We start from the raw sequence: 10,881 nt of genomic DNA, 5'->3' as shown, positions 1-10,881 counted from the left end.
AATAATAGTGAAGTTTTGGTTTAGCCTGACCTCTGCTGGGTAAGTCTTGGACTTGGCTCTTCCTCCCTATCCCAACACAACACTGCTCTCTTTTTGTATGGTCAGTGACCTGTCCATGACCAGAAGTTCAAGTCTTGACTCTACAAGCACAGATTCACCTAAATTCAAGTACCTGATGTGCAGCTGAGGAGAGGATGTCCTTCTATTCTTATTGTACTTACTTATTTTTTATTGCAGTTGGGCACATAAAATAAAGGATTGTAAATCCTGCAAAGCCTTAAACTCTGTGTACTGAAAGAGAAATAAGATGCAAGAGAGATGGAAGTGTAAAATATATGCAGAATGAAATATTCTCCTACATTTTATACTGCCAGCAAATTCTGTCACTGAAATAATAGTGCAGCAAAGAAGAATCCAGATTATTAACTATTGTGTGCAAGAGAAACATCACATTTTAATTTGGGGAGTATGGAATAAATCATCCTTTGGGAGCCTGGGAGCTTTTATTGCCTCTTTTTGCAGAAGAACCATTACCTTCCCAATCCCTGTGTGGAACAGCTGTGTTAAAAACAACTTCTAGAAATGATACAGGAATTGAATTGATTTTTGTTTAAAAAATATCAACAAGGCAAAAAGAGATAGGAGTGATTCTTAACCTTCGGTCATTCAACCATTGTCTGGTAATGAGAACCTGTGTGTGTGTGTGTGTGCACTACAGAGTGTGTATATAAATGGAGAAAACTGTTGGTATGATAGGGCCTGTCCACTCTGAAATGAATAGTCCTGTCAGCAGCAAGGATGTAGGATGTTGTTCAGCATTTAGGTCACCTCTTTCTAGTGTTTTGATGTTAGTCTCTGTTTTCCCAAGACCTTGGGAGAGCAATGGGAATTGCCTATCATTGTGCTACCAAAATCTCCAGAACTGTCCTTCACCTAGCGGCAGGTGAAGTTCCTCATGACGTCTGCAAGGCGAGACTCAGTAATGTTTGCCTGAGGGTTGTTTAAGACAAAGCTGGGTTACAGACTTAATACCTGTCATCACTAAGGATGGGAAAAGGGAAAAAATGGAAATGTGGGGTACCATATTCTCTCATGTCAGCTTGACTTGACTGAACAGTGCTGTAAGGGAAACGGTGTGCATTCGCTGTTGTGGCACATGTTCAATATGGATCTGTGCTGGGTGGTGGGGATGTAAGTGATACTTGTTTTATGAGGTGTTATGGAACTTCGAGAACTTGTTAAAAGCTGTGGCTATAACTTGCTGATCTTTTTTTTTCCCTGAGAACTGACACCTAGAGACCATGAAACTAGCTTGATTTCTTAACAAGTAAAAACACTGGAAGGAAACGAAAACCTCAAAAGCCTTTGAGGTTAATTCTAGCTGCTTATACTCAGTTGTATTTTTCTTTAAGTATGTAAAGTAAAGGATGTCCTAGTGCATGGGGAAATAGGGCTTCTCATCTCTAACTAAGCTTATATTTCTTGTGTGGAGGTACAAGCTCTGCTATGAAGAAAATGGAGTTCATGGAGGTGAAGTGTAATACCTGGTTGTGTATTCTCAGGAGACAGTATGCCTGTGTAACTAAATGCATAACAAGAAATAGAGATTGGTAACCCATGGAGGCAACCACTGGAAAATTAATCTATCTCTCAGGTAGATTACATGCCTAGACTGGGAGAGATAATGGGTAGATATTAACAGGATGTTGAGCTAATTGCTGACACAGAGCTGGTTCCCTTTCTTTCTTGACTTTGAAGATTAATTACAACCTGAAAGTGGACCAAGAAAGAAAAATAAAATATTAAAAAACCCTCAGAACAATCCTACAGTCCCCAAACCTCACCCACCCCCTCCAAACCAACAAACAAAAACCTGAAAACAACCAAACATCCAACCCCAAAAAAAGTTTTTGAGAATCAGTTTTGGATACCAGGTTGTGGCAATGAGTCGAAGTGCTGCTGCCTGGTAGGAATTCTGACTTCCTCAGTAAACTGGGTAGAAATTCTTCCTCTCCACACCACCAGGTTATCCCCTGATTTGGAGTGCTGAGCAGCATTTGGAGGCTGTGGTTTCCACCCTGCTTCCAGTCCTGGCATATTCCAGGCCAGCAGCAAGGGCCTGTATCCAAACAGATGCTTGGAAAATGTGTTCAGGATGCTCAACCTATTTAGCAGTGGTTTTCATGTGCCACCCACAAAGGGCCATACCTTCATTTCCCATGGCCAGGTGAAGAGCTTGTTAGTTCTGTCTCTTTGGTCTGGATAGCCAAGGGTGATGATGCTTGTTTGCTTGTAGGTCTGCCCTGGTCATAGACTTGTCCAGTTTTGCTTTGAAGGAAAACAATTTTCTAGACACCTTCCCCTTTAAAATCCAGGACTTCATAATGCATGGTATCAGCATCTACTGGGAAGCCCCTCAGGAGAGGGCTCTCTCTCTCACTTTTTACTTTTTTGTTTGTTTGCCTTTTAGCTTAAATTTAAAAGAATTGCACCCATTTCCCTAATGCTGTAGATGTTTTTTCTCTCATGAGTTTAAAAACTGTCTGTATTTTTTCTTCATAACTGTTTAGATCCCTTCCTGCTCTCCCTCCACCCCTGCTTCCTTCATTTTCCATCTCATTCTGGAAGAACATTTCCCCTTTCTCATTATATTGTATGTGCTCTTTTGCTGTCCCCCATCACTATCAGCCCTCCCTCCATCCTTTCAGGCAGGATAGAGCACACTTCTAATCACCCGTACTTTTTATCTTCTTTCTGAATCTTAAGCACAGTTTTTCTGATCTCTCTGTGTGTTCTGGAGCAGAACATGCCAGGATCGGGACAGGGTGAGGCTGAAAGTAAAATCACTGAAGCAATAATTGAGAGTCATCTTGAAAGTAAAAAGTTAACTTTGTGATTCATTATCTTCTTTACAAGAGCTGGAAGGTTCTTTCCATGTTTGTACATTTAAAGTGCTTGCATTTTGAATGAGCTCAGGAGATTATTTGAAGATGTAAGGTGCTGGAATGAGAGTTTCAAATGCATTGTTGGAGCATATTTATGTGCTTTGGAGTTGGGCATTTGTTGCACCAAAACATTTAAACTGCTCTCTGGTTTTTTTTGTTTTGTTGGGTTTCGGTTTGGTTTTTTTTCCTCCTTTTAAAGGGGTGCAAGGGGGTTAGTCAGAGAATAGGGATAATGGCTTTAACAAATGGAAATAGTTTGTGTGAATAATTCCAGAAGCAAGTCCTCATTCAAGCGTTATTAGAAACACATTTTAAATCACTTCCACTCATACATTGTTGTGTGCATCCTTTGGGTTTGTAATAGAAGGCGGCACAAAATTAACTCCCAGTATAAGGAATTCTCTTTCTGAAGAGATTGCATGGCAACATCTGTGGTACTCCTGAAAGATCATAATTTTCTTTCTCTTTTTTTTCCTCTTTTTTTTCCCCTTTTCATATGCTCAGAATTTACCTGGATTTTTGTGGCAGCTTTCTACAAAAGTACAAAATCCAGTTAGATAAAGCAGAAGTTCAGGATGAAGTTTCTAGCTAAAATCCTTTTCTGCTTCTGAAAGTTTACCTGTGTCTTAGTTTACTGCACTTTCAAAAAGTTTGTGCTACTTTTTAATGGACATTTTATTTTTTTCAGCTAATAGCTGGTTAATGAATAGCCCTGACTGTTGCAAGGTTACAAGAATGATGCATCCAATACAAGAGAGGCATGGGGACATTTCCAGTGGTATGTCTACCTTGTTTTGTGAGACACTATTTATCATTAAATTGACATTTAAAACAGCTGGTGTTAGGTGCTTCACTTTGTGAGAGGCAGGAATTATGTTACAAGATTTGTCTCTTTTACATCTTGGTAATAGATAATGAATATTAAACGATGCTATTAAGGATCTGGACTCCAGTAAGAGGCAGTAGTAAGACTTGCAGATAATGTACTCTTGACAACAGAGCTCAGGCTCTCATCACAGAGATGACAGACAAATGCCTGAATGTTGTGTCCAGGTTTCAAGAACCTGTACACCAGTTGAATCCTCTTTTCACAATTCTTGTTTATTATTGCTATTTGATATGTTCATGCGCAGTGAGAAAATGACAGCTTTTCATGGGCTTTGAGCGTGGATGAGCTTTAAGACAAACCACAGCAGATCTTTAAAACAGTTTAGGAGCTTTTGCCATGCAGGAGCCAAAACTTGTTTTTCCAGGGTATTTTTGTATACTTTAGAAATGGGTGATACAAAATGCTTTGCTTAGTATGATTTGTTCACTTCCAGAAAGGTTACCCTTTCTGATCCCTTGAATATCAAAGTAGGAACAAACTGAGGGCTGTTAGTCTCTTCCTACCTAAATGCTTGGTTAGGTGCTCCAGATCTTACTCCCAGGAGCAAATTGTCTGTTCCTGAGACTCCCACCTCATTCATTGAAGTTGCTTAATCTGCAGCATTGTACCAGGTCCAGCCTGACCTGAAAAACCCTGCTAGCTCCACATTCTTCCAGCAGCAAGCCTTTGCTGATAAGCTTGACAGTGTCCTTCTGAGCTGATAAGCAACTTGCAAGGTGGGGAGGATGAAATCATGCTCTAGACAACATTGCCATTCTTGTTCCTTTGCTTGTGGCATGACGTTATCAGTTCAGAATCAAGATTTGAAATTAAAAATAAACATTTTCAAAGCAGTCCTACTGCCCTGCAGGGGTTTCTCTTAATGCTTGCTCCTTTGTAGCCTGTCTTCCAGGTATTCAGATGCTGCTCCAGCTAACATCCTTCCCACAGCTGCCTTCTGGTAGGGGCCTGATTCTGAAGACAGAGGCACTTGGGGTCTTTGAGTCTCACCTCTTGCAACTGCTGCAGGTGACTGTTAAACCTTTCCATAAGTGATCCATTTTTAAACCAGATTTTGTCCCCGCTGTTCCTCTTAGAAGACTGTGCCATTACTCACTGCTGTCATGGCTAGCAGTATTGGTCTCAGTTCCAGTCTCGATTTTCTGTTTGCTGAAACTGCTGTTTTCTGGGTGATACATGGTGAGTGTCTCCCCCAGTGCTGGCTGACTTGGATCCTTACTGTTTGTTCTGCCTAAATGCACAGCTTAGCTTAAAGAATAGTAAACTTCTGTGGTGCAAAACTAGGTATTTTTTAAGGTTTACATTTTAGGTTAGAAGAAGAATTCTTTAGACAGTGACATTAGATACTAAGTTTTTGGATATAACCTGTTCTGTAGTATATCAGCTTTTTCCTTTTGGTTTCTTTTCAGTTTGTTTTCTGTGTGAGTGAGATGGACAAGATCTCTGTCTCAGACTTAAAATATTCCTGCTTTTTTCTTGAAACATTTCTTCAAGCTTTTTTTTTCTTCTTGTATGCATGTAATACTTAATGCCCTCCATCTGCATAACAGTGTTTTGTATATAATTCTAAAAACTCCCTTAGGACTGTAGACTTTTTAAAATGGAGCAATTTAAACATTCTCCACACAAACAGGCACTTGGGGCAAATGTCATTATAAAAATCGTAAGAATATTTGTTCGATATTTTCACTGGTTTTTGTTTGTTTTTTTTTTCTTTTAAGACCTGCCTCTCCAGTCACAGTGGAAATTGCAAGTCAGAGAGAGTCAGCATGATTTATGTTTGCTGGCAGAGCAGTAAGAAGTTTGTAAGGCTGGGAAGGTAGACATTAATAAGAAAGAGAAACAATAGACAGTCTTCTCTGCTTCAGTCAACATGGTGCAGGTGTTGAGGCTGATGTAATGCTGTTGCTGCTTTCCTACTCTGAGCTGTACATACATATTTATAAATATATGCAAATCAATCAAGACTCGTGTTTGTAAGATAAATTAATAAAACACAGATTGAGGTGCAATGCTCCAATCCTGCTCAGACTAATGAAAGTTTTCATTTGAAAGTAATGTGTTAAGGTTCTCAAATTTCACATGAGGAAATACATGATACTGGATATTCTTGTAAGGACGTATGTTGAAACTTGTTTTATAAAACTTGAGGCTTGTGTACAGCTGACTAGTAGACAGAGGCTCTATTTTGTGGAGGTTTTGGGATTCTAAGGAAATCGTTTTCTGATTTGAAACAGAGCTCCAAAGTAGACAGATTTCATGTGGAAGAAAATCCAAAACCCAGTATTTTTAGATCACATAAAACACTTAATTCCAGCAGGATCAGACTGGTTTGTTTCAAATTTGACTGTTTAAGTGTTTTAAATATTGCTCTACCTAATGCAGTCTTTCAGAACAAACTAATTTGAAGGGAGAGAAAGAAACACTTCTTGCAGGATTAATGCCGTAACAGAAATTTCTGACATTTGTCAAAATATTTCTCCCTCTTTCTAAAATTAATATGCAAAAAAGTATGGTTTTCTGATACATTTTAGTATCAGTGGAATTGTATTCTACACAGTAGGATGTCTGCCATTCTTTGTGACTATGTCATCTGTGTTTTGGGGAGATATTCCAGCAGTGGGTGGAGAAATGCAGGATTCTTCCTGTCTTCTGCATGTTATTTTCCACTAGAATGGTCAGTATCTGATGTCTAATAGACCATATTTCTTGGCAAACTCAATTATTGTAGGTGATGGTTTTTACCAAATCTTTGGAACTACTGGTGAAAATGGGTACATGCTGTCTCTGTAAGAACTATCTTTAAACACATTCTTGGATTGTGTGCTTGCTACTTATATCCTTGTTTATTCCAGCTGCGTGTCCTTACTTTGTTCAAGTCTTGATGGTCTGTCGGACATGACAAGCAAAAGCTTGCTTTTGAAAAACTGGCCCTTGGTAGTTGAAACCAGCGCTGATAGACCTGAACCCAGATGCCATGAAAATGAATGGAATTTAGTAAGCCTTTTTAAAGCCCTTTGAAAATTCCAGCTGTCACATGGACCTGCTGTCAGGATGGTGACTGTGTCAGTCATTTTAGTGGTGAATGGCCATATTACCATGCAGTTTTGTGATAACTGAGCAGTTCTTACCTGTAACTGCTGGCTCCCAGAGCAGGAGGTCCTGCTTCTCCATTGCCTGTGGCATACTGCCTCCTACTTAGCCCTGAGACGGGACCTCCTCTGTCTTAACAGGGCAGCCAGTCAGAGTTTGGCATAATTTTTTTTTTTTTTTTTGACAGAACTAGCCTTCTGCTAGGTTAGCTCCCTAAACTAACTCATGAGAGCAGATCAAGCAGTAGGTTGGGTAGCTCTGTTGTGCAGTTAGGCATCTATGATGAATGCTTTGGCAAATGATGACTTGTCTGTGCAAGGACTTTCATTTTCCCATGAACAAAGAAATACCACAGAATACCACGAGCATGGTGGTGGATTCCTCAGGCCATCTGAAGCAGCAGTTATGATATCCAACAGTATTTTCCAGATTTTCTCGTAAGGTTTTAGCACAGATGAATACATAATTTCCATCATGGATCTGAAATGAGTGTTTCAAGGACAGTATGGGTATGCTTGGTCTTTTTATTTCCTGTTAACCCTATAAATGAAAGATTTCTGGAATGGGAGATACCATTTTGCATAAACTATTCAATAAGGTTTTCTAGGTACTTAATTTTCAAAATAAATGAAAAGAAGTCTAAGGGGGCCAAACTTATATCAAGGATATGGCAGGTACTAGGGGCTGTATAGGCAGGCCAGAGCTCTCTCTGACCTGGTCAGCTCTGTTAATGTGAGCTGAGTAACACTGCTCAGCACAGACCACAAAAACTATGTGAATGGTCAGTGAGCTTTCCCACATGGGCAGTGTGAAGCCAATCCAGATACATTTCTGTCAGTTCCAGTCACAGCACTGAATGCAGCTGTCTTGAGTAGCTTTCCAACATCTTGACCATCCATTGCTTTTGAATCAAAGCTGTTTTCCTGGTGCCGTTTAGGAACTAAACTAGCTTTCAGGAGTTACTAGTGTAGGGGTGTGCTAGATCTGTCCTGGAGCTTTTCCTGGTGGTTGGAAGAATCCAAGTGTACTGCTTGAGGAATTCCTGGAGTTCTTACTGGTAAGCGTAGGGTCTCAAATTTGGTTCTTGCTGTAATTAATTTGCTTGATGATTATTGGTTCAGTTCAGGTTGACATTTTTAAATCAGCATCCGAGAGGGTGAGAAGTTGGAACAAACTGAGTACCTAGTCCAGTTTAAGCTTTGCCATAATCTTTCCTATTTAGCAGTGAAGGAGAAAAGAGCAAAAACATTTGTAAGCTTACAGCTTCAGAATTTTAGTATCTGGGGAAATCCTGTATATGGAGGTAGAAGTTAGATGATTCCAGGATTTCAGTTAACAGAAACAATGTGGAGAAAGCTAAGGAATCCTTTGCTTTCAGATACTGCAGAAATATGTGAGCACCAGATTATTTTGTTATTTTCTTGAAATGTGAACAAGATATGCCAATAGAAATTATGGCTATTGATTGTAAGATTATCATCCTCAAGCTAATAATCATGGCACATATTCTATGGTTTGTGCAATTTGGTTGAGCAGTTGCTAGTTTAGCTGTAAGCTATTGTCAGTCAGCTTGTTCTCCCTCATTGATTGCCAAATTCTTCCTCCTGTACTTGAGGGAAAAGGGAATCATAAATGTTTAATAACTGAATGTATGTGGTTGGTCCCAAAGTCAGACACCAAAACTGATAAAATCATTATGAGCTTTTTTTTTTTCTTCTTTTTCCAAAGGAAATTTAAAAATAGCAATAATTGATGAGTATGTAAAGCTGAAGATTGCAAGGAGGAAGTGATCTTACTGCTTCCATGGCCTCACAGATAACGATTGTATCTGAAACATGTTGGCTCTGTCTGAGCTCGGCTGTGAAGTCCTTCGGGTAGTGCCAGTCTTCCAGCTGTTGTAAAATGCCAGACAGAGCTGTTGTCACCCACTAAAGAACCATTTCCTCATATTTGACTTGTAAAGAAAGCGAGGATGTCAGTGGCATTAGTGAAGGAAATACAACTGCCAGCATGTAAAGGTCCTGAAGATTGTAGCTTCTATGCTGAGTCTTGGCCTGGGATTTCCTGGATGTCAGAGGTTGCATGATCATGAGAATCTGCTCTTGCTTTTTTGTACTGCCTGGCATGGGGAAATTGGATTTATAGAAGAATTTTTTGGTTGGTTGGGGTTTGTTTTTTTCCCCACTCAGCTTTGTTTATTACAAAAGGGCAGTGCCAGTGGTCCTGTGGATATTGTGTGTGCATTTCCAGTGTGTAGTTGCAGGGTGAGGAAGATCCTAGCACTTGTGCTGCTATCAAGTAGTTCTCAGTCTTGCTTAGAGGGGTTGGCAATTGCCTTTCAAACTTGATATTACTCTGCTGAGTTACCTTCTTGATCTTTTTTTTCATTGTTCAAGTGGAAAGTTTCTGTTTCATTCACTTTAGTAATGGTTTGTATGTCAAAGTTTGGAATTAAAGCATTTATGCAGCTTCCTGAAGTAATTAAAACAATGAGTGAGCTCATAAAGAGAGGAATATTGAAATTCAGGCTAAATGAGTGGTTAATTGGCTGCTAGTCCAATCTCAGCTCCCTCTGTGCCTGAGCGCTGGAGGAGGATGAGGTCATGGTGCTGATTCTTGACCAAAGCATGCTGCAGACCTCCTGTGTCTTACCAGTGTTTCTCCAGCTGTGTCCCAAACACCAAATTACTGTGACAGTAATACTGCTTTAGCTTTCTCCTAAATATCCATCAGCTATGTGTGGTTAGGTTGCGCATGTTGCTGATGCTTGTGGACCATGAGACATACCAGCCCTGAAAACCAAGATGCCCATTTACACTTGTGAAGAAAGCCATCAGCCCTTCAGAGCAAAGTTCATTCTCAGGATCCACGGCAGGCACCTATTGTTACCCTGTGATTTGCCTTCATAAACTAATTCTCCTGCTTGCTTTTGATGAAACCAAGGGAGATGGAGAATGTGGTTTGATTTAGCTTTCTGATTTGCTCTATAGCCGTGGTTTTCAGTATGTGTTCTGATCACTGTTTTTACAAACCATATTTTGGTCATAAAACCTTCTGCATCCATTAAAGATAGAGGCAGTGGATCTTTCTACACTTGTTGTGCAAAAAGTTTCCCTTACAATTGTCCTTTAAGACAATAACTGCCTTCTAAATATACGTGGCTAATCAGCTGAAGTTTTTGCACAAGTTCGGATTCTACCTCAATAGCAGCCAGAGGGGAGTATTTTGCTGTTGGTCCTTTGCTTGACCCCCTTAAACTCTAAAAACAAAACAACAGAAGCCTTGTATCAGTCATAAAGCCATGTTGAATTGTAAAATTGCATAAAATAGTTGATGGCTATTTTAAAGTACTTTTGAAGTGGGAGGTGATTTAGTTGCAGTGGCCATTCAGATTTATTTCTGACATCAGCAGCACACATCCCATCACACCAGTGCCCTCAGGAGGCAAAGGGGTTTTCATGCTTATACTGCTTTTTTGGAGTATCAAGCCCCCGCTGTGCCTTCACTTCAGGTAGTGCCCTCACTTTCTTGTGAGGGCAGAGTAGATGAATGGGATGGAAATCTGCTTTACCATCATGTAAAATCAGCAGCCTCAAAAACACAAAGCCCCACGACCTCAAGGCCAAAGAAACCAATCAATAAAAACCCCCTTCTTTTATTTTTGTTTCTGAGCTCTCCCTCTTTGGGATTTTCTGGGCGTTCCTGAGGCAGCAGCACACAGGGGTGCATGCCCTGTGGGAGTTGCTCATGCATCCAAAATGGCTGGGACGCGGGTGGCCTTTGCTGAAGGAGAACACTGCGATGGGTTTTGGTTGAAAACGTCGTGCAAAGGTGGGAGTAAGGCCCCATCTTCCGACTGGGCGCATATTGCTTTTTTCTCCCTGTTTCGGGGGCCCTAAAGCGTTGGCAGCTTTCCGTGAGGGGTTCGGGAAGGGAGGTGTAGGAACGGGCCCC

General features: G+C 40.4%; 1 protein-coding gene across 12 annotated transcripts in view; it reads left to right on the top strand.

The window, feature by feature from the left end:
* Positions 1–10,881, top strand: part of STOX2 (storkhead box 2) — a 104,946-nt gene that overhangs the window by 55,302 nt on the left and 38,763 nt on the right. For 4 of the 12 annotated variants that reach the window (XM_017744414.1, XM_017744417.1, XM_017744418.1 and 1 more), the window contains one exon: positions 3,634–3,723. The exons of 7 other annotated variants lie outside the window; for them this stretch is intronic. In XM_017744414.1, coding sequence (XP_017599903.1) covers positions 3,634–3,723 — 90 coding nt within the window. Of the gene's footprint in view, positions 1–3,633; positions 3,724–10,670; positions 10,759–10,881 lie in introns of those variants that run through there. One more of the 12 variants, XM_017744422.1, reaches the window with a different exon arrangement.

This window comes from Corvus brachyrhynchos, unplaced genomic scaffold (genome assembly GCF_000691975.1).
Source record: "Corvus brachyrhynchos isolate BGI_N302 unplaced genomic scaffold, ASM69197v1 scaffold17, whole genome shotgun sequence".
In the NCBI taxonomy this organism is placed as follows: Eukaryota; Metazoa; Chordata; class Aves; order Passeriformes; family Corvidae; genus Corvus; species Corvus brachyrhynchos.
The sequence above is the reverse complement of the archived record's forward strand: the minus strand, read 5'-3'. Positions and strand labels throughout refer to the sequence as shown.